The 22,778-nt window shown below is 47.0% G+C and overlaps 9 protein-coding genes across 9 annotated transcripts; 1 reads left to right on the top strand and 8 right to left on the bottom strand.

Moving 5' to 3' along the window:
- Positions 1-265: 265 nt before the first annotated feature.
- PAAG_05383 (aldehyde reductase) lies at positions 266-1,309 on the bottom strand (the record flags this gene model as incomplete). The annotated part of the gene is made up of 1 exon (XM_002792608.1): positions 266-1,309. The coding sequence occupies one exon, from the start codon at positions 1,307-1,309 to the stop codon at positions 266-268; it is 1,044 nt and encodes a 347-aa protein (XP_002792654.1).
- Positions 1,310-2,398: 1,089 nt separating this feature from the next.
- Positions 2,399-2,587, bottom strand: PAAG_12031 (hypothetical protein; the record flags this gene model as incomplete). The annotated part of the gene is made up of 1 exon (XM_002792606.2): positions 2,399-2,587. One exon carries the CDS (start codon positions 2,585-2,587, stop codon positions 2,399-2,401), a length of 189 nt encoding a protein of 62 aa, XP_002792652.2.
- A 202-nt stretch (positions 2,588-2,789) lies between these two features.
- On the bottom strand, positions 2,790-3,029 carry PAAG_12030 (hypothetical protein; the record flags this gene model as incomplete). Its single annotated transcript, XM_015847575.1, has 1 exon — positions 2,790-3,029. One exon carries the CDS (start codon positions 3,027-3,029, stop codon positions 2,790-2,792), a length of 240 nt encoding a protein of 79 aa, XP_015702800.1.
- Positions 3,030-3,901: 872 nt separating this feature from the next.
- PAAG_05380 (hypothetical protein) lies at positions 3,902-6,136 on the bottom strand (the record flags this gene model as incomplete). Its single annotated transcript, XM_002792605.2, has 1 exon — positions 3,902-6,136. One exon carries the CDS (start codon positions 6,134-6,136, stop codon positions 3,902-3,904), a length of 2,235 nt encoding a protein of 744 aa, XP_002792651.2.
- A 2,404-nt stretch (positions 6,137-8,540) lies between these two features.
- PAAG_05379 (60S ribosomal protein L17) lies at positions 8,541-9,836 on the bottom strand (the record flags this gene model as incomplete). The annotated part of the gene is made up of 4 exons (XM_002792604.2): positions 8,541-8,690; positions 8,774-8,961; positions 9,294-9,507; positions 9,699-9,836. The coding sequence occupies 4 exons, from the start codon at positions 9,834-9,836 to the stop codon at positions 8,541-8,543; spliced, it is 690 nt and encodes a 229-aa protein (XP_002792650.2).
- Positions 9,837-10,348: 512 nt separating this feature from the next.
- On the bottom strand, positions 10,349-11,747 carry PAAG_05378 (2-hydroxyacid dehydrogenase; the record flags this gene model as incomplete). Its single annotated transcript, XM_015845557.1, has 6 exons — positions 10,349-10,573; positions 10,668-10,946; positions 11,034-11,116; positions 11,193-11,309; positions 11,402-11,564; positions 11,679-11,747. 6 exons carry the CDS (start codon positions 11,745-11,747, stop codon positions 10,349-10,351), a joined length of 936 nt encoding a protein of 311 aa, XP_015699783.1.
- Positions 11,748-14,556: 2,809 nt separating this feature from the next.
- On the top strand, positions 14,557-15,965 carry PAAG_05377 (xylitol dehydrogenase; the record flags this gene model as incomplete). The annotated part of the gene is made up of 2 exons (XM_015845556.1): positions 14,557-14,622; positions 14,832-15,965. 2 exons carry the CDS (start codon positions 14,557-14,559, stop codon positions 15,963-15,965), a joined length of 1,200 nt encoding a protein of 399 aa, XP_015699782.1.
- A 405-nt stretch (positions 15,966-16,370) lies between these two features.
- On the bottom strand, positions 16,371-20,369 carry PAAG_12029 (hypothetical protein; the record flags this gene model as incomplete). Its single annotated transcript, XM_015847574.1, has 7 exons — positions 16,371-16,642; positions 16,740-17,228; positions 17,764-18,184; positions 18,260-18,293; positions 18,360-18,648; positions 18,727-20,027; positions 20,233-20,369. 7 exons carry the CDS (start codon positions 20,367-20,369, stop codon positions 16,371-16,373), a joined length of 2,943 nt encoding a protein of 980 aa, XP_015702799.1.
- A 93-nt stretch (positions 20,370-20,462) lies between these two features.
- On the bottom strand, positions 20,463-21,644 carry PAAG_12028 (hypothetical protein; the record flags this gene model as incomplete). The annotated part of the gene is made up of 2 exons (XM_015847573.1): positions 20,463-20,814; positions 21,556-21,644. The coding sequence occupies 2 exons, from the start codon at positions 21,642-21,644 to the stop codon at positions 20,463-20,465; spliced, it is 441 nt and encodes a 146-aa protein (XP_015702798.1).
- Positions 21,645-22,778: the final 1,134 nt, after the last annotated feature.

Here is a 22,778-nt window from a genome sequence, read left to right as displayed (position 1 = left end):
CATCAAAATCAATGTCAAGATTGATACTGGCCGTGCCCAAGTGACTCCCGTCGTGCTACTGCGCCCATAATCATCGAATGATGTTTTAACATAATTCGATCCCCAAACACTCCCACTTTATAAGACCGACGAAAAAACGCCGCACGCCCAAATCAAAGCTAACAAAGAGAAGATGCGATGGCTAAAACACCTTTTGGGGGAGATATATATAAAAAAAAAAGAAGAAGAAAAAAAAAAAAAGAAAAAAAAACCAATTCGGATAGAATTACAGAAAATCCTCCGTGGCCTCTTTAATCGTCTGCTCCAGACTGGTCCAACTGGCCCCCGATATCCTGTTCAACAAAAGTTCAGCTTCTTGATTCGTAACCTTGCTTACATCCTTGCCCAGATCGGGAATGTCATCAATAAACTCCCTGCCGGGATACAACTTCCTCATCACTGCCAGGATATCATTCCAATTGTAAGGTTGAGCAAACGCAAAAAGCCGCTGCGCCCGTACATCTTCATATATCAACGCAGCAACATGCACCAGCGCATCGTCTCGCACATTAACGTAATATTGCGGTTTGTTAAACACATCGTCCGCATACTGGCCCCTAAACCCTTCCCAGACAGCCTTCACCCACCCCGCCGTGGAAGGAAACCCCTGATGCTGCGGACTGAGCACCTTGCCAAAGTTCGCATTGGGCAGAACTGTATTCAGCACGAAATTCGGTTGCTTCTCTATCATCCATTTCCACGCTACTTTCTCGCCCTGCGTCTTGCTGGCTGCGTAGACATTGTGGCGCCGTTGCAGCCCTTCGTACGGCGGGGGGGCCCACGCCGCTCGCACAATCTCCTCGTTCCACGTTCCCTCATCCATGGTAAACTCCACATTTGGCTGTGGGCTTGCGGCCGCCGTAGAGGAGGACGTTAATACCACTCGTTTTATTGACGGTTCCTTCCGCGCAGCCTCTAGAGTGTTTATGGTGCCGCTGGTAACCATAGGAATCCCTTCGTTGGGGTCATAGGATACCAGGACTGGGGTGGCGGTGTGTATCAGTCCTGCTGCGCCTTTTACAGCTTCGTCGTAAGCGTGCGCAACGGCCATGTTGGGCACTTCGACAAGCTCGAACTTTCCGGCTCCATACCTGGAAGTGAAATAGTCGTTTAGCCAGAGGTTTTTGGTGACATTGCGCACTGTGCCCCGCACACGGAAGTTGGCCTGGAGTAGTTGGTCGACGATATGGCTAGCGATGTATCCGTTAGCGCCGGTGACCACGATGAGGGAACCCCGCGGTATCGCCAGTTTTCCGCTTGCGACTATCATCGTGGAAATACTGAATGGATTTTATACAATGGCCGGTCGCGGAACTTTTGGAAGTGAGAGGGGAAAGCAAAATGAGAGAGAAATTAAATAGGTTCCTTCATATATCCAGTTCTTTGTTCAAGTCGTGCATAACAGATGGGTTTTTGGTGCAGTCAACATAAGACCTCGCAGGCTCTGAAAAACGGCATTGAGGGAGACTGACAAGCTGCTTAAATAACCAAATAATGGCATTAATATTTCCCTCCGATGCTAAGCTGGATGAACCCCTCCCCTTACATCATTTTATCTCGTCTGGAAATTTAAACATGAGAGGAGAGGCTACCCCATGTAGTGAGGGGGCAAAAGTGACCACTCAGAGTTCGCTTTCATATTTCAGCGTCGTTTCTTTCCACCGACCAGAGGCACTCCGAATCCAGCCAGGTGCAGGGAGAAGTCCAGTTGGTGCAGCGAATTTTGAGAAGCGCAGCTAGCCAACGAGCAAGCAAGTGACTGAAGAGACGTTTCTGCGAAGCGTTGCATGAAACAGGGGTCGCCGTCCATTGCCCATATTTGGCTTGCAGGACGGCGTGTTTTGCGCAATAACAGGTCTCTCCTATTGCATATCAGCTTTCCACTTCCCGGCATCCACCAGGCGTTCACATGCGCTAGCTAGGCGTTAGGTTAGAGGGAGGAGCCTCATATCAGCATTCTCTTCCATTTCTTTCCTGTTTCTTCTCCCCAACCGAACTCCACGCCCCGCTGAGAAAATGGGTTACTTACAAGCGGGAACCATCTGCCTCGGGTAAGCAAGTAAGCCTGCGCCAAAAAAAAAAAAAGAAAGAAAGAAAGAAAGAAAGAAAGAAAGAAAAGAAAAGAAAAGAAATCTCTCCAAGGCTGATCCATGTCCTGACGACAAACGCCGCATCATTAATTAACTAGTCTTTTGGATGTGACTGGCTCAGAAACGACCAAAGAGCATGAGAATTCACGTAACTACCATTCATTCACCCGTTTCTCCAGCAGCAACGGGTGCCAAATGATTAAGACCAGTGGGGTGATCTCCGAGCATTCGCTTCTGCCAGCTCGCCACGATCAGAAGATCCCCGAAGCTTAAGCCTTGAATTCCCGAATTGCCCAGCAAGCAAGCCTAGACTGGTCTTGGGGGGTGATCCGTGTCCAGCCTCCAGTGTTGACGGAGAATCGAATCATAACAGCTGCAGCTCCAACGATTCCTCTGCATGATCTTGGAACGGCGGTAAACTTGCCGCTGTTATCTTCCCACCTCAGCTTGATATCCATCGCCAGGTCACCTGACTGAGAGCGAAATACCAACTGTTAACAACCTCCCAAATGTCATCGGAGATAAACCACACTGTTCCAAGAGGCTCCTTATAAACCGCTGAGCCAAGCAAAGCGGTTCAAACTAACGACAGAAAGGACAACATCCCCGTTCACTGGACGATTTGGAATTCCCGGCTGGAGTACTCAGAAAATAGGCTCTTCAGGTCGCAGCTCGAGGGGAGCTGAGCTTTTCAATACGTTCATACAGCGTAAAATGATAACCCACAGAGCAAATCCAGCTTTGGCCAGCAGAGGCGTGGAATTGCTTGAATAACAGCACTTCCTCCTCGGCGTCGTCTTCTTCCGCCCCCATTTCTACGGAAGTCCTTGGAGGGGAATCTTCGATGAACATTGATAACGGGAACAATTCAAAATATGTGGCCTCAGCTTTTGAAGCCATGTCCGGGTATTGGCTTCTACCTGTAAATTGAAAGCCCCACCTAAACGACTATCACAATGTGTTCTGTTCCAGGATACCCCAGTGATGTCAGGATTGGTTTCACCACGAGTGGTAGCGGGGCGGGCTCTGTCTTCTCAATGGACAGAGGTGTATGTTATCTTATCTTCAGATTTGGTGACTCTCAGTGCTCAATGCATCATACAAAGCCTCAATCTAGAGTAGAAAACACTCTGTCATTTCAGTATTTCTACAAGAGGGGTTCTGTTCCGTGCAAGCGAGTCTCGCCTGTAGAATCCCACCTATAGTTTTGCCTAAAACTTTGAGCTGTGCAATGAGAGGTTCCATGATGAATGGTCTTTACCAAAACATTGTTCTGGCAGGCCGGCAACTAGTTAAACGAATGCATACATAAACAATGAGAATGCATGCAGCCATCTCATAGATGTGTGTCTGGGGGGAGACGAGAAACAGGCCTGATATTGGCTGATTGGTTTCAGGTGGGGCGTCTCGCTTCCACTGTGTGCGCGGGGTTGAATCAGTTTATCTGTTACAAACATGGCTCTGTTTATCGTGCTGATGCGGCCTTCTATATAATTACTGACGTGGATGAGACCTATCGTCGCTAAACTAAATGGCAACTATACCATGCTCCCACACGATACTAAATCACTGAGCTACTCGATATGCTGAGGAGGAGGAGCGCAGCTCCAGAAATATAGGTTTGATAAAGAGCTTGCTTGATAGCTAGAACAGCGAAACGATGCTGAAACCTCATCCACCAGATCTTCAAACCACTCTTTGTTCACAGGGGGAAGTAAGAAGATGAGGCGCAACACCAAAGAATATATTTCTTATTCGAGCAACGTACATGGTCAACATGACATGCCCAAGAAGACAAGATAGCAGAAAATCAGAAGGGTCGCCTCGTGCAATCCCATAAAACCAACCCGACTACTTCCAGAATCCTTTGGAGGTTTACTACCTCCTGGGACGTCATCGGTTCTCAGCGTCAAACTCTCCAACCCATCCCCTTCAATCTTATCAAGCGGAGCCACAAACGCCATCTGACTCCACGAAAACAACGTGTTTCTTCCCCCAAAAACAAACACTTCAAACCTCCCGACGAATTTCCCATCCAACCACACTCTGCTTCCGCTAAGGACGTCAGTTTTAATCGTCAGCCGCGAATTTAGCGGGACGGTAACTGGTTCGTGTGTGGAACTTGAAACATTTGTCCATATTCTACCTGGGTGACCAGGATCAAAGCCATCATGCTCTGACACTGACCTCAGCGGGTATTCGCAGTTATCAGAGGTGAAGACAAGACTTCCACCTTGGGAGAGGGAAAGCGTTGTATCGTTCGAGATAAGCTTGAACGGACCAGTCGTGTCGAGGATCAAGGTGTAGTCCATCCCTTTGCTCCCATATCCTAGCGTTTTTGCTCCTGTTTCGCGGCTCCATTTTATTAGTGGGTCAGGAGTCTTGATACCACCTTTTTCAAGGGACAGTATTCGTCTGTCAAGGTTTTGACCTGGGGCTCTGTTTGTTAGAAGCTCGATTGTCCCTGACAAAGAACCGCTGTCAAGACGCTCTCCACGTGATCCCGCCCACGCTCTGGCTGCGACAACAGGAATCCCATCCCTCATTGCGTAGTATGCCTCGAGTTGTGTGGAGGCATCATATCCGTTATCATTCCACGCCGCCATGATAGCACCCTTATTACCTTTCGAGTCTGGTTTAACTTGCTCCGTCCGATTGACCGGATTGTAAAAGGACGGCTCCCATTGCCAGTCTGTCTGATCCGCAAAATTCAGAACACGAGTGTTGTTAAAAATTTGTGCATAGCGAGCGGGCAGAATAGGCATGTGGTCATTTTTAATTGACATGTACGCCCACCAGTCTTGAGAGTTAATGAATCGATATCCATCTCTCTCGAGTTGAAGAGGGTCTGATTGACCATACTGCCAGTGCTGGATGATGATGTCCTTCGATATAGTAAGGTTCTCGGATGGCTCGTGTGTTCCCCAGATTCGTATATCTTTCCCTGACTTAGATTTAACAAATTTAGCCATCTCGTTAACAAAGTTTATATAGTCGTCCGCGAGGGTGGGATCATATTCATCTGCCCCGATGTGAACTTCCTTCGTCTGAAACCAAGGGAGAAATTCTTCCCAGATGGCTTTAACGACAGGAATTGATTCGGGATGGGTTAAATTTAGCAAATCCTTTTTCTTTAATGCAAGCTCTGGTTTCCATTTGGTGATAAACAAACAGTGTCCTGGAGCCTCGATCTCTGGAATAACGGTGACACCGCGCCGGGCGCAATGCTGCTGTAGATCTTCAAAGTCCGCTCGAGTAAGGGTTTCGTTCATGCGCTGGACAATTCCATGTAATTCCTCGTTCTCTGGCCGTAGCGAGAACTGTGAGTAAACTTTATTCCATGTTTCATTATGCCCACGATTAAGGGGATAGTTGTCACTGGTATGGTATTGGAATTCAGACATCTTGAAAAACGACGCATATGTGCAAAGTTCTTTCAGGAAAGATGGAGAGTACCACTTCCGTCCAGCATCAAGTGAGAATCCACGGGTCGAATATGAAGGAGCATCAACTGTTCGGCCAGCGGGTATCTCCTTTTCGCCATTTATAAGAAACAATTGTAGAAGTGTCTGTGTGCCCCAGTACATGCCACGAGCTCCGGTTCCGCCGATGAATGCTGCGCCATCCTTAATTTCGAGCTCGTAACCCTCCTCCGTCGGTGTTCCATTTTCGTAAGTTAATCCATCAGCATCATCCCTAAACCCGCCGAGCAGAATACCTTTGGCATCCCTGGGGAACTCCTTTGTCCTCCGAAGATTCCACTTTGTGCCCGTGACTTGCTCCAAATCCAAGAGAAATGTTTCCGCAAATTCATACGCAGAAGGCGGGATAAGAGTTAGCCCTTTTTGATCCTTTCGTGTCGCAAACGTCTCATCGATATACACAGTATTCGTCGTCGCGGAGAATGTGAAACCAGATCCGCCATCATTGGTAGGCCATCGTACTGGTGGAAGGGTTTGTAAAGCAGAAGCAGCCGTGACAATGAAAAGTAAAAGGGAAAACATCATGTCGCTGAAAAGATGGAGGAATATCTACGCGGATCCATATCCCTGTAACAGTCAAAATATCCAAGTGATTTGGACAGTTTTATAGACAAATAAATGTTGAAGAAATGACTACTGATGGCCGTCGGTGTTACATGGCTGCAGTGAGTCGCAAGTCTCGTCGACTACCATTGACAAAGAGCGAAAACACGGTTATCTGGGTAGACATTCGGGATACTACACGAATGGATAGGACGCATGTAACACTGATGAGACTGTAATTAGCAAAATCACATAGTACATTTGATGTCGATCCTCCATCCTTGTACGTAACTTCACAGTTCAATTGTCCAATGAGTATAAAATTTCCCCGCACATTGCCCAGCCTCCTATGATTTAGGGATAAATCTCCCATGTTCGAGATATTCTGAGGATATGTTAGGAAACCGATTTCAGAAGCAGGTGTTCACTGAAAAGGACAAGCATGTCAGGTCAGCCAATGTTCGATATGAATAGTTCACATAAAGTTGGCTGTTTTTGTGTTTCTTTTGGTTTGTGAGGAGAGACATTTCATCTTTCGTCGCATTTGGGCCAGTTCAACTAGTTTGCGATTGATAATCCGGCACCTGGCAAATGACTCCCGGTCAAGAACTGCTATTTTGAATCAGACATGGTGCATAGGTACACTAGTTGCTTCACATACAAAAAATACATGGTAGACCGATGTTCTTCCAATTGTCAACTCTGCTCCTCTTATTGCTCTTCATATTAAGTAAAATGAATATAACAGCTCATAGGTTTCCAGGGGTATAGAACACAGCTATATAGCCAGCAGTAGATTTTCAAAATGGTAATAGAACGGCTATACTCACAGATATTATTATTATTATTATTATTATTATTATTATTATGCAAACCGAGAAATACTTGAACGTTGATTCTCCGTAGGATTTCTGCATGGAAGCCTGTGTATACACTATTCGTTTGGAATAGTCAGTTGATGGTCAGAACGGATATCAATCGTTGATGGACTTTGTTCACCCCAAAACCCAGTTTAACTGCCTGGGGGGAATTTAGGCTAGCTGCCCCTGTGATTATGGTTCATTGACCAGCATCAGAGGCCCTCTCTTTCAGGCGTTCCCCCCCAAATCTCCTCGAGTGGGAGATTGCTAAGGGACTGGCACTCGGTGCGATATTTCTTTGCTTGCCGTCGTGTTTCTCTGCGTAAGATGAAGTGCAAGGCATCGTATCGAAGTGCGAAACTGGGCGAACAAACATCTGAACAGATATGAGTTTGACCCAGATTTCCAGTCTAGCACAGACAGAATATTCAGGTTATCGTCAACGAATATATTAGTCGACCGGAAATCGCATGTATCAAAATGTATAGCCCATAAAATTGCTTGGGTCTCAGCTATGTCATTGGAAATCGACTGGGCTTTTGGAAGCTGTAGAGATTGGGACGGGGATTTCCTTTGATCATAGGACTGTCCTGTCGTCGGTCATCCACTGCCCAAATGTGCTGTCATCGGTTGGATCTTGCATAAATTCAGCGGGAAAGCATACATTGAAACCTCAGCTCGCCGAATACGTGACACTGATGATTCACCGGATGAAAGGAGGACGCCAAATCGCAAAATGGAAGCGAGAAAGTTTTTCTGTTTCTTCTTAGTCGTGGTGCGTAAAAAGCTCGATTTCTTAATGTTACGTTGTGAAGTTTTTTAGGAAGCTAGGTCTTTAAGAAACAAAAAGAGGATCCCAGACAGATGGTGAATAAATAATGATCCTCATTTCGGCAGATACCACTGGTTACCCATCATACCCCGAAGCTTAATTAGGCGTGGAAAATATTTGAGAATTGGGATTTGATGAACTTTTTTTGACTGGGAGATGGTATGGAGGCATATTTTGTTCAGGCAGTGGGTACCATTTGCGGTGGAAGTTTGATTCATGGTGAAATGCATCGAGTTCGATACAAAAATCTGACGTAACTTAAGCGAGGCTCCCCTTCATATCCCTGGGTCACCTCAGTGTCCCGATTTACACGGGCCTGTTCGTTGAAGACACCCTTGGGTGCACACTCCTTGCTATCTATTGTGAGCATTAATCCGTCATGGACGCAAGATTCAAATCTGGTTATTCGGGAGAGAGAAAATGTAAATGAGAAATTCAATTTAGTCCCGAGTCATCATCAACAATCAGAGTAAAGAAAAGGAGGTAGAAAACCAGATGAAAATATAGGAGGGCGGTGAAATCGATGACACACGGATGAAATTGAAAAAAAGGAGAAAAAGAAAAAAGAATCGCTACCATTAAATCAAACAGCATGACAAGGTTTGTTATTCTGGTGTGTGTATAAACCTTTTAACAAAGTAGCTACAATGCCATATGCGCCGCTTTTTTATTCCTTCTGTTGTTCGTTTTTCACCTATGCTGCAGTAATAGCCCGTCGGATCTGAGCACCCCGCTGTCTTGACGAAAGTCTGGCCTTGACTTCGGTCGAGGGCTTCTGGACTTCTTCACTGCCTTCAGTGAGGATGAGCTCGATGTGGCATGGGCTGGACATGTAGGGGTTGATCTAAATATTCACGCAGGGAATTAGTTTAAAACGGAACACGGGAAAGCTAACTTAGCCGGTAAGAGATAGTAGGTAAAACATACACGGCCGTGAGCACGGTAGGTGCGTCGTCGCTGCTTGGGAGCCTGATTGACCTGGATGTGTTGGACGATAAGGTTGCCTGTGTCAAGACCCTTGGTGTCGGCATTGGCCTCAGCGTTCTTGAGGAGAGAGAGGAGAAATTCGGCGGACTTGACGGGCCAGCGGGCCTTGGAAACACCAAATTGCTTTCCTAAATTCCGTAAAAGGCCTTGATTAGCACAAGCACCTTTGCCAATTGCTGTGTGTTCCTCGCTCATTCTGTCTTTCCAGCCACAATTCAAAGGCCTAGTAGCATGATCTACGGCAACTCGACTTTTATCTCAAACCGCCAAAACTAGTCCCTCCGTTGAAACTATATCCATCTCCCCTTCACGACAAGAGATGCTGAATCTTCTGGAAACTCCCCACAGCGATTCATTCCATTACCACTTTACCAGCACACCTTCCCTGTCCAATATCCCGTCTACTACACCATAAAGGCGAATCCACCATCTGCCAAGGGGGAATTTTAGAACAGCTCACCCTGTGCACACCGGCCAGTGCTGCCAGCATATCTTCGCATGGGAACAGCCTCTTTGTGAGCCATCACATTCTCCAGATAAGCGACCGCGCGCTGGAGTTTCCATCCATTGATCGCCTGCGCAGTCTCGCGAGTGTTCTTGAAGCTGACACGCAGATAAGAGCCACGGGAGCGGGCACTCTTCGTGCTTGGGATCGATTGGGCTGCGTACCGGACCTGGGTTCGAGATACGTATGTTAGTTAGGCGTCTCTAGAGCGTCCAGAGAAAGGTATCGTGATTGTGCAGAGATGGATATATATATATATATTCAGCACATCATATCCAACAGAGAGAAATTTAACGGATAAAAATAGTGGTCATCGCAGACATAGGGGCGCAATCGGTAAGGGGAGCAAAATACACTCACCATCTTGATACAGTTGTCGTGGTGAAAGATGGTCCTCGTCGTCGGGTTGGTGTTGAGTGGAAAGATGTAGTCGTTCAAAAATGCTGATATGGTTGGAGCTTTGGCTGCTTTGTTCGTCACGGTGTGTGGCCCTACCATTTTCCCGCCAATCGCTTGTGCTCAGGTGCTTATGCTAAGCGAGTCCCAATTGGGGATAGCGTTTTAAAACGGAAGCCCTACCACTAGGCTGTGTTGGGTCTAGTGCCATTTCACCTCACTAAAACCTTACATCAAACATCAAGTTCAACCTGATACCAATCTACAACGTTCCATCGACAAATTTACCTTGCAAGGGAATGAATAGACCTTTGGGACTGGCGATTTGAGAGATGTCGTGCGGGTGCCACAGTATCCATCGAAATTATTACCCACAAGAAATCTTAACTGTACTCACTTACGGCGCAAAATACGTTGAGAAATACCCAAACATGCCAATTTTATTTGTACATATTCAGTTACTACTCAAATCACTCTAAACAAATGCTGTCAGACTATCAAACTCTTAACAGATAACCCTCACCATAAAGATTCAAATAATTCCAGACAGATCCTGACAAAACATCAATACCGCTTGTCTTTCCAATTCCCAAGTCACTCCGCATACACGTAACTTAGAGCAATATTGTGTTAGGAATTCTCTGTTCCGGAACCTTGGTGAGCAACTTCCCCTCCTTCAGACATGACTTTAGGTTATCAAACACAAGCTGTTCCATATTTCTTTGCGTCTCATACGTGACGGTCCCAATATGCGGAAGTAACATGACCCTCGGATTCTCCAGCAACTCCTTCTCGACTGTGGGCTCGTGCTCATAGACGTCAAGGCCAACGGATTGGACCTATTATTGATATTCTGTCAGCATGAACAAATTTCGACTTCGTTTTTAAATGGAGAGGTTGACTAATTATTTTGTATGCCGGAATATTACTTACCTTGCCTGATTTCAAAGCTCCCACAAGCGCCTTCTCATCTATTAAAGCCCCTCTCGCAGTGTTAACAATAATCACACCGTTTTTCATCTTTGTGAACTCGGGTCCCCCGATTATATGCCGAGTCTCATCTGTCAATGAGCAGTTGAGACTGATAATGTCGGATTGCGAAAGCAAGTCGTCGAATGTGACGTATACCATTCCCTCTGGTTCTGGGTCGATTCGGTTTCGATTATGATATATGATTTTCATTCCAAAGGCTTGGGCACGAAGAGCGACTTGCTACGCAATTCAAAGGTCCAGTTAATTACGTAACTTCTTTTTTCGTTGGCGGCCAAAATTGCCATGGATATCGGGCATTGAACTTACCATACCAACCCCTCCCATCCCCAATATACCCAGAACTTTCCCTTGTGGATCATGCCCAAGCTCCATTTCGCTTCGCCAATGTCCTAGGAGATACTGGTTAAGCATCCAATCCTGCGAATCTAAGAATAGGGGGAGAATCGTTGAGAAATTTAAACTCACCTGCTCGAATAGCCTGCTGTGGAATCCACGCCTGTCTTAATGCACCGATCATCAGAAAGACAGCTATGTCTGCAGTGGCATTGTTTACAGCTCTGGGAGTGCTAGAGACTTCGATTCCTGAACCAAGTGTGTCAGCGCTTTATATCCACAGCGCTTGGATAAGTGAGAAATGAAAATTTTGAACCGACTTCAAAAGCAATTATACGTACCTTTTTTTGTGAAAGATGGAATGTCGATGTTGTCATATCCTGCGCCGTTGTGGCAGATAAATTTGAGTGACTTGGGAAGCACGCCGAGAAGCTCAGCATCGAAGGGACCGGTTAACTGCATGACATGCATGACATGCGTGACATGTGTCGTCAGTGCGGGGAACTAGCAAAATGTATAACATCTGCAGGCCGTGAACTGTGGTACAATCCATCCCACTGTGACTCTCAAGTGTTATACTTTTTTTGAATCCGAAAGAACGTCAACCATCAGACTTACCTTAACGGATTCGTTAGACCGGTATATCGCGACCACATCGTCATATTTTCCACTTCTGCAATTATTCATGAAATCAGCTCGATTTCCTTGGCGATATTCCTGCAGTCTATTAGCATTATTTCTCCCTCAAGTTGCCTTCACCACGCTGATCGACCAGATCTCCGATGTCCATTTCACACAAATTCGCTGGACATCGGTCTAAATACAAGGACACAGAACAAAAATAACGCACAAGACCTAATCGAGAAGCATGACATCTAGCTATCGTTGCAATCTCCGGGCAGAATTGATCTCATGAAATCAAGCAAAGGCCATGAGACGTCATGATGAAAGCGGCAGCAGTCCGGATGAGAACATCAAGGCAGTAGTTTATGGCCTTTTCGGCCCCAACAAATGATGGCTGCCTATTAAGAGTGGCCAAGGCTGTTTAACGAATTGCAAGGCTTCTTTCTCATGGACGTCATAATCCGTCTTGATAACTGCACTTCTTTCCTTACTGCGCACTCAATTGTCCGCATCGAAGCGTTGAAGAGGCAATAGAAGTCAAGACGAGGAACGAGAGATGAAAGCAATTATATATATATATATATATATATATATAAGCAGAAATAGCAACGAAACACGATGAACTGGACGGGATTATAAATGCCTTATACTTTGGGTGATCTCTGGGTAACAGAACGTCTTTTGACAGGGGGCGGTTGGTTAACAGGATCACAATAAGGGATTCATGCAGCTCAAAAATATCATTGAAGGATCCTGCTTCAAAGTAAATGGGAAAGAGATAATAGGTACGTGCCTTTCGAGTCACAATAGACGATAGCGCGTTCCATTCCTTGTTGCAGTGGACAATGTCGCCGATGAGGAGGACTGCTCGGTCTGGCATTGTCGGTTGGTGGTTGGATTAAATCGAGAATGATACGGCGGTGTGATAATAGCGAAAGAATATGATCGTTTCCGTCAAGACTCTGCATATTTTGTGCCATACCAATCAGCAACAAGTTCAAGCATGCAAAGTGAGTGCTCTTGACTCAAAAAAGAGAAATAAATGAATGAAGCTTTGGAGCCCAGCTTCAATGGGAGAATTGGGGGGGAAAGGGCAGATCAATACCAGTCCACACGACGTCAACTATTGAATTCTGCCTACCAGGTGGAGCCAGAGGAGTCACATATACGGGTAAGAATGTGAATGGGTAATCGAACACTTTGTCCATGGATATGGGTTGATATTCCTATTGGGAAGATTTACCGTTGACCTGACAACTTATTTTTCTCGAAAGGTATGTCTTTCTCTGCAGGAGCAAAAACAAAACTAGATATTTACTAATCCTGATATGCAATGAAAGACGCCAGTAACGATCCCGGTTTGGTCTTCTTTCTTTCGTTGACAGAATAACAACCCAAAGGAGACAGGTTTAAAAGACGGAATCGGTAGAATTTGCAGTGGTTACAGCAGGAGCGCGAGATTGATAAATCAGATCTCTTATCGACCTGGGTAGAAAATAACGAGAGAGAAATTGTGTGCTGACAACATAATTTCGATGTTACCGTGCTCCATCGGCGTATTTATATCATGGCCAAATCACAAGCGATTTTTCTGGGATTTCCCTGGAACTGGACCATGGGGAAACTAGCTCCGACACATTCTGGATATTTTCCTTGCTTCTTCTCCGTTGGAATGTTTTCCGCGATTGACGAGAGTTTATTTATTTGCGGTAGCCGTGGAAGATGAAAGTGATCAACAGAACAGGCCTTTGCGTGTAAGCCTGTGCACACTTCGCCTGTGAAAAGGCCAGGGACAACGGCACGTCCGCGCAATAGAATGCGTCGAAGAGCATTCCGCCAGGTAGATCTTCAGTGCATGTGATGGGACCCAGGGAGTGTATCGGCAATTGAAAATGGAGGTCAAGATAAGCACCATGACTCCAGGGAAATTAATAGGATATTTAGTAAATTATCTTCCCTCAGAAACGGGCAGAGAAACATGAAACGGAGGCAAAGGCTAAAAGTAATCCGTTTTTGGCGGAACAGTATGCTCTCTCCACTGGGGGCAGTCAGCGACTTGTTCCTTTCTGCAGCCTGCTCGTTTGTCATGCCCTGTGCCAGGCGCACATTATTTCGAAGTGTCGGATAATGAACGCGTCCAGGTTCTTAGGCTGAATCTGATGACTCCAAGAGATGCGACAGACAAATCGGCAAATGTTGCGGTCTTGCTTAGTAACCAGCCGACCCCTTAACTAGTTAAACTAGTTAGTTAGCAGTTAACCCAACGAACGCACTTGAAGAGCGCATCTCATGAGATGAGGAGGAGGCCTCGAGAGCTCTGCAAAAGTAGTAACTCTTGAACTACATATTACACAAGCTACACAGCTCATCGCCTTCGCTGTTCTCTATGGCTGGGGGGGGCGCTTGTTTCTGCAGTTTTCCTGCAACTTCCCCCCCCCCCCCCCCAACAGTCAAAAGTCGGCATAGTACACTCCGTCTTCGGAGGACTCGTAAAAGTGTTCCGCTCTTTGTCCCACCAAAACACTCAAATGCGGTGTTTAACAATAAGGTACAAAATTTTCAGTGGAATTCCCGTAGTTCGGCTCCGCGCCCTTTTAGTATATTAATATCAGGAGAAAGGCCACCATTTGCCAGAACTATATATTCTTTGGGTTGCAAGTTTCTTTGTTCCCCGCTGACAACCGGATATCGGATGGTAAACGCTTATATACATACGATCCATTCGCCACTGTTAAAAGGCCATTCGCATCCAGCTACCATATGCGGCAGATAGAGAAATATATTCTCCATTTTCTTTTTATATAATATATATATATATATATATATATATATATATATATTTTTGGTTGGATTATTAGAAACTCCGATAATGATGACTCCTCCCAAGGTAAAACTTACTTATGCCCTCGTGCTTCATGCTCCCAAAGACCTTAGATTAGTAAGTACGTCAACTAAGCTTCGCAATTCCTTGTAACGACTTCGATAAACCACTGGTTACGGTCTTTGATATCGGTTCTTCTTATTCCAATATCGCACTCAAAAGCAGCCCCAAAAAACAGAGTGATAAAAAAAGAAAAAAAAAAAGGGAAAAGAAAAGGAAAGAAAAGGAAAGAAAAGGGTCCCAACCCTAGCTAACCTTCATCCCAGGAATCTCGCCTAAACCCAGCCCCAAAACACGGCGAACTCCAAATCGCGATCCGGGCCACTGGTCTCTGCGGCTCAGACCTGCACTACTATAACCATGGGCGAAACGGCGACTTCATCGTGCAATCCCCACTCTGTCTCGGACACGAATCATCGGGAATAATCACAGCAATTGGCCCCGATGTTGCCGACACTTTCCACATCGGCGACCGCGTCGCCCTCGAAGTCGGTCTGCCATGCCACTCCTGTCCCCTCTGCCTGCAAGGCCGCTACAACATCTGTCGCAACCTGCGGTTCAGGAGCTCAGCAAAGACCTTCCCCCACCTCGATGGCACCCTGATGGAACTCACTAACCATCCCGCAAAGATGTGCCATAAGCTCCCCGCAACCCTCAACGATGTGCAGGGTGCTCTGATAGAGCCGCTTGCGGTGTGTTTGCATGCGATACGCCGTTCGAAGCCTCCTAGTGCGGAGCTGGTGGACCTCGCACGGTCAGGCGGCCAAGAGACCGGAGCGCTGATCTTTGGGGCCGGGGCCATTGGCATCCTTCTCGCATCTGCGCTGGCCGCGACGCAGCACTTCACCACCCTCATCATTGCAGATATCGACGAAGCGAGGCTGAACCTCGCTTCATCCCTCCCCTTCCCACAGGGGAAGATACAAACATTTCTGCTCCCCAAATCCTCTTCGGCTTCTGTTCTGCCGCCGGAAACGGAGACGGCCCAGCAGATGCTTACTAGATTCTCCATTCCGCATGGCTTCAGCCGCACCTATGACTGCACTGGCGTGGCTAGCTGCATTCGGACAGGTATCCATGCCACTGGGCCCGGTGGCGCGGTGGTGTTGATTGGTATGGGTGGGGAACCCCAGCCTAATATACCGCTGGCCGCAGCGGCATTGCGCGAGGTGGATCTCATTGGTGTGTTTCGGTATGATGGGCGGGGATACCCCGATGCGGTGGAGTTGATGGGTAGTGGAAAGCTTGAGGGTGTGGCGGAAAAGGTGGCGACCCATCGGGTGCGGCTGGAGGACGGTGTTAGGGCGTTTGAGCTGGCGGGGAAAGGGGTGGATGAGGAGGGGCGGGCGGTTGTTAAGGTTGTGGTTGTTTCGGGGGAAGAGGTCGGGAGGGGACCGTAACTGAAAGAGATGATGCAAGTAGTTGAATTAATTATTCTCGGTTACGAGTTACGAATTATGATTTACTGATTATATCGGAGGAGGAGTTTTGAGTTTATGATTAAGTATGTAGTTTCAATATGTAACTTCTATTAGTCTTATGGCCCTAGGTAAAGAGATCGATCGTCGAGAGGTATGGTGTACTCCCACATCTCAAGAGGGCTTTTTCTCTCGTTGTGCCCCGAGCTGTAGTTAAATGGAGACAATATATGCCAAAATAAAAAAAAATAAAACACAAATAATAAAAGCTGAAAGATAACCGTGCTGCACATGCACCTTATTATCTCAATTGCATCTCACACATAAGAAGTCACAAATCTAAACATAAATCATAAGACATTTACAAAACGATCTATAAATTTATCTTCACTTCAACCCTCCAGCCAACACCACACTCTGGCCCGTTAGGTACCCCGTCTGCACACACATCTCCACGACATTCGCAACCTCCTCTGGTAATCCCAACCGGCCCAGAGGAATACTAGCTGCAACATCCGGAATTGCTTGGGCGTTAGGTATCATGCCTGTTTCTCCGATCATCGCAGGGGCGACGTCGTTGACGCTGATGTTATATTCGGCAAGGCGGGTTGAAAGATTTTTCATCATGCCAGCTAAACCGCCTTTGGACGCCGCATAGTCTGTTTATTTTTGAAGTTGTTAGAGCATACATACCACGTCTAGGGAAACCAAAAATATGTAATGTTTTAAAAAACTGGAGAAGATGGACAACCGTACGACATCCGTTGATGCCTCCGCCATATGCCGCAATGGAAGACATAAACACAATCCGACCCCATCGCTGCTCCTTCATCCGCCCCACAACCCCCTTAACCAAAAGGAATGATGCACGTAAATTCACATTGATGGTATAATCAAACTCCTCCAACGGGATATCCCATATCTGTGAGATGCGCTTGCCGTAGCCTGCATTCGATACAAGGATATCAGGGGTTTGCATGTGCTCGTGCTCAATCTCCTCGAACATGCGGCTGATCTGCTCGGGGACTCCAACGTCGACTTGATGGATTGACACTCTCAGCGTGCATCCAGCAGCAGTGATGTTAAGCCGTTTAATATCGTCAACTACAGCGCGCATTCCGTCGAGATTTTTGGAGTAGGTTAGTGCAAGGTGGACGCCTCGTCTTGCAAGTCTACGGGCACATGCTTCGCCTATGCTGCGACCGGGGAAATAAACCACGTCAACATTTTGGATTGGCGACAGGACTAGTTTCGTTGGATTCAGTTGAGATCCTAAAAGAAAACTACTGACCCCGAAGAAGCGCCCGTTATCAGAGCGAGGCGGCCCTCAATTTCATTAAGGGAAGCCATTGAGGTGGGAAGGGATAAAAATCAAAATATTTGCCTACTTGTGGTATGGGAGGTTTGAAGGTGTTTTTGGCTGCTGAGTGGGCACATCACACACACACACACACACACACACACAAAACCCCAGAGAGCCGCCCGGTGCTTGTTGCAACAATGTATATATATAACCTCTTGTGGTCTGGGCGGGGATCTGGTTAACCTTCAGACGTAATGCCCGAACCGTCGGACAGCCGGACCCCACCTTCCAACCCGGGAAACCAAGGCGCGCATGAGCCAATTAAGAGCCAAAATTTGCTAGAACCACAGTTTCTCGTTAATAGAGTCAACTGTGATGCCTCGGCAGGTAAATCAAAACGACTCTGCAAGGAACGAGAACACACCACCTAGACCGGAACTCAAAAGAAGAGGTTGCCGTTAAGGTCAACCTGCAAACTTTGAACAGGCCAAATAGCCTCTGAGGTTGCGGGATATGAATTGGGGTGCTGATATGAATTCATACCGATAATGCCGGGGTTCCCAATGGGGTATCCAGAGACATAGTCACCAACAGCCCCTAGATCTAGCCAGGAGAAGTCGTTCATAGGGCTGTATTGCACATATGACTGCTCCGGGAGTCTATTTGGAACTGCTCCTGGGGGAACGCTTTCATCTTTGCGCGGCGGCTCTTGCGTGTTCGTTGAAGAGGCGGAAGAAGAGGATGATTTGGGTTTCCACAGCAGCTCTAGCAGTCGAGCATACCGCGCACCGATGTCGTCCGGTCCAGCACTCGCTCTATGGAGTCTATCCGTTGTGAGGTTTATTAAATGTCGAACTCCTTGTTCCTCTTGAGCATTCATTACTCCAAATGACCGCGCCTATGAAGGACGTAAGTTACTGAGTCCTGCACTGTTTTGAGAGAATAGAAGCAAAAGAGTGCTGCTGAGTGTTACCTTATAGAGAAATACAGCCGCATATATGCTGTACCTGTTGTATTCAAAAAGGGATGGTGAGCCAATGTTCACCGCTCGTTTCCATGAAGAATCAACTTACAAATAATACCTCAGCGGCATAAAATGTAAATGTTTCTCGGGATCAACGAAGTTATTCAAAATTGTAAGATAGGATTTCGCCGCATCCACTGATGCGTATATAAACCGAGCATCCTGCATAGACGCGACATTACTGAATGCTGCCCGTAGGTGATCTCTCTGGCTCGAGGCATCCCCCTTGGGCTTGGACGTAAGGGCCTGCGAGATTGCCGCTTGGAACGCGAAGGCGTTGGTGTACAACCTCAAATATTCGTAAGACATCTGTAGCGTCACTTTGATATGTGGCGAACCTATAGATTCCTTTATTAGCAATTGAAGAATAAAAATCGACTCTATCTAGTCGGGAACCGTGACTGTCTAGGGCTTACAAGTTAGCGTCCCCCAAATACGGTTCCAACGGTCAATGGCATTACGAAAATCGTCAACATATTTCACATAATCCCCCATAAGCATCATCTGGCTGCTCGTACGCATCCCGGAATAAAGGACGTCATGGACGTTTCCGTAGAGCTGTGTGAGATCCAGGAGAGCCTGGAAAATCTTTGCGTAGTCTTCATCGGTCGAGGTGAGGGGTTGTAGAGACGGGAAGTCTTGACTAACAAGCCCAGTCATAGGGCCGGGACCCCGAGACCAGAATGCCCTCCCAATGCGAACAGATATCAGTCTGTCGGAAATATAGCAGCTGGTCCATGCCAACCGTTTCCGTCCATCAACTTGCGCATCAATTGTGGGATCACCTCTAAAAGAGGTGCGGTCGAGACCAAGAAAGTATCCTGAGCGTAGAGCCAATCCAACGTGCATCCAAGCTGCCCTGTCCTCTTCTCCTCGTCCAACAGCCTCAATTTTTGGCCGCAGGCCTTGTGGCTCCCATTCAGCAAGGAGTAGCAAAGCCTCTACCGCTTCAACATCGCAATCTATACCAGCCGCAATTCCTGATATCAGCTCGTGCATATATTGGGAGCAGGTATCGTGAACCTGTGGCGTGTCCACAAGGTCCTTTGAAGCAATAGTAAGAACAGCCGTGAGAAGATGTTTCTCCTGCGACGCAAATGATTCCAGAGCAGCTGGGTCGAAGTATTTTCGTGGGACCAGGGGAAGGTAAGGATGAAAATTCTCCGCGTAGCGGGTTACCAGATGGGAAACAGTCTCGCGGGTTAGAGAACCATTTTTTATGAGTCGATAGGCATCGATGCCTGACAGGGGTTCGTCGTCTTCTTCTCCGCTCAACCGGGCACGCCTTGTGGAATCGGAATAGTGTTCTCCTGTTTTGTCGATATTTGCGGTCTCTGCCCCCCGTTTGGCAACATTAGTTAGACATTGCCATGCGTCTGATGGATTCCTCGGGACCGACCCAATTGCACTGTCAGTAGTAGATGCAGAATCGTCGTCGTCTATGTTGATAGTAGAGGTGGTAGGTGGATCTGACCGTCTAAAGTGGTCTGACGGATATTGGTGCTGGGAAAATTGATGCGGATCTGGAGGCACCGAGGATCCACTTGGAGCGAGTTGCATCGACTTATTGCCAGAGGAATTGGGGTCGATATCAAGGTTGGTGATTTTAGGCTTGCGAATACGACGACCGCCTCTGTTTGAGCTGCCTAGGACGCATTCACGGTGATCTCGTAGGCAACGCTGACAAGGAGGAGTTCCCGGACTTCCACTGCTGTCCCTGTATATTAGAAAACCAGTCAGTCAAGAGGTTTGTCGTTAATAATTGTTTCTCCTGTCGCGTATCCGATATTCCCCCCCCCTCTCCCCTCCCCCCCCCCCCTTTTTTTTTTTTTCAACTCTTTCAACTTTGCCATTCTTGTGTAGGGTGGGAAGGATGAGAAACATGTATGACTTTGATTCTCCGATGCCACCATGCCACTTACAAATCGCATCTAGATTTGCGCTGACGACAGTGCAAACAAGCTCTTGAGACGCGCTTCATGAGGTGTTCAGAATGATCCTTCGACTTGGGTTTTGTAACCTTTCTGGTTACGCCATTTTGGTCGGCAGTGGAGAGCATGGCTGGTTAAGGATTAAAAAGACACAACACTCATAGGCAGACACGCACACACACTCGGGTCTCTTTCTCAACTCCAGCTGCGAACCGCTGACATTAAGCCAGCATTTGGCTATTCTTCTGGCCTCGCTTCGTGACTGGAAAACGTAGCTGGCCGTCTTGGCATTGATCCGGAGTTTCCTTACTGTGCTGTTGCGTACCGGGTACTGAGCGCAAGTCGCACGATGAGCAGTCCCGAGTCATCAAGGGGAAGACTGATCTGTTATGAGATGCAGCAGTGGCCTGTTTGGCTGGCGTGATAGAGACGATATCGCGGTCGTGATTGTAGTGGTGATGGTGATGGTGATGGTGAGGGGGATGATGGTAGTGGTAGTGGTTGGTGGTGGTGGTGGTGGTGGTGGTGGTGGTGGCAGTATTGTGAAGAGAACCTGTCAAGCTCTTCGAATTCCTTCAAGCGATGGGTATGTTCCTAAGTTCTGGTAACTATACGAGAAGTAACCTTTCCTTCCCCACACTAAGCCCCCAAGCGGGGCTCATTCTTAACCAGGTTTAGGGCGCAAAACCCCCCCCACCCCATCACACACACCAGGTGCGGGCCAACCAGAACGCCGAAAATCCCCAGGTTAGGCATTATCCCCCCCCGGATTCAGTGGCAGCTGCCCTGGAACGTACTAGGCCCCTCCCTCCAAGAGGTCTGGCCACCACCAAGACCGCTAACCCTAGAAAGAAACTCGAGCAAAATTATTGTGGTACATCTATCGACATCTTGTTCTTCTAAGGCACATTATTTCGATCCATGACCAAATAACGGACAGCTGTGGGGATGAAATGTGGGTTACGATACATCGCTTCTTGCGCTTCAAAATCTTTTTTTTTTTTCTTTTTTTTTTTTTGCGACATTCAGTTTTATTAGTCAATCAGCTTACGGTCTCACCGATTTGCGGATAGACTATGGGTGGTTTGACAACATTGTCCTGCACGCCATATTTCTTTTTTGTTCTTCACCACTCTATACCCAACCTATTCTTCAAACATCCGATCGCTTCAAACTACATTTCTCTGCTCTGCCCCAAAAATGAGCTTTCTCGAATCAACTGTTCAGGAACAAATATAGTGGCGCTGAAGGGGAAAGTTCCCGCCCTGCTCTCTCTCCAGATCCAGGGCTTGCCAACAAGCCATCAGCAAATACCCGTGGTCAGAGGACCTCAATTTTGAGCGACATGCATTGGTAGGAACAGAGTCGACTGTCTGCGTGACACGGGCCTCTGGTATTCCCATCTTTGCTTTTTCTATGTTTTTGTTTTAACAGAACGACCCTCCGGATATGTCCTCTGCCAAGATCTTTAGGGGAGTGGAATTACTTTAATAAAAATAAAAATAAAACAAAATTAAAATAAAAAATTTAAAAAAGAAGAAGAAGAAAAAGAAAGAGAAAGAAAGAAAGAAAAAAAGATGCGCAAATCGAGATATGGCTGAGCCAACGATGAGCGCATGCTGGGCCCTGTATCGCCAGTTTGAAGAAGAACTTTTCTTTTCTTTTCTGCTTTAAACTCTCCCCTCCATTCTCTGGTTCACAATATAATATGGGCTGTCGCGGGACCTGCTCGCCATCCATTGATGAAGAACCAGAGGAGTGATTTATCTTTGCATCCAGGGCTCAAGGACCCTTGTCAACATTGGGCCAACAGTGTTTTAAGTGAGCGGACAAGCCGCCTGCCACATGTTTGTTAATCTGCGCCTTTGCCGGCTCCCCTCCCCTGACCCTCCGTCAGTGCAAGCTTATGAGAAAGGGGGTTAAAGGAGTGAAAGAGAAAAGAGCTCTACGTCAAGCTTTCTTTGGTTGCGCTAGAAAACGGTTCAACTATGTAACAATATGTCGTGTACCCTTTTCCCTCGGGCTTCTCACAATGCGTGTGCGCCATATAGAATGGGGCGAGAGGAGGTGGGGAGGGAGACGAGGGAGGGGAAGGGAGTTTCGAATAAAAACCACAGCTGATGCGAACAAAGCGAGAAGACTTATGACAGTAATACCTCCATCGATGTCGTTGCTTTCCGCTGGTTTACTGCTATGACGAACATTTGTCTCCCTATCTGCCAATAGCACTAGCAAAAACAAATCCTAAAATCCTTAAAAAGTTTCATCTAGCGCTCCGGAGAATCAAGCCGTTGGGAACTTATTTGAGGCCAATGCACTACATGTGGGACATGTAGCCGAGCCCGCACACGATACGGCAATACAAGGAACGATTTGACGATCCCGTCACACTCCGTTTGGCAAACGCGGAAGTTTAAGTACTACCTACGCTGGGGTCCATGCTTGAAGAAGATATGAAAATGATTAAGTCTACCTCTCAACTGAATGGACAAACCGAAGTTGACGATCAGGAATGTTACTACTGGACAGAACAGCCC

This window comes from Paracoccidioides lutzii (genome assembly GCF_000150705.2).
Source record: "Paracoccidioides lutzii Pb01 unplaced genomic scaffold supercont2.14, whole genome shotgun sequence".
Classification (NCBI taxonomy): domain Eukaryota; kingdom Fungi; phylum Ascomycota; class Eurotiomycetes; order Onygenales; family Ajellomycetaceae; genus Paracoccidioides; species Paracoccidioides lutzii.
The sequence above is the reverse complement of the archived record's forward strand: the minus strand, read 5'-3'. Positions and strand labels throughout refer to the sequence as shown.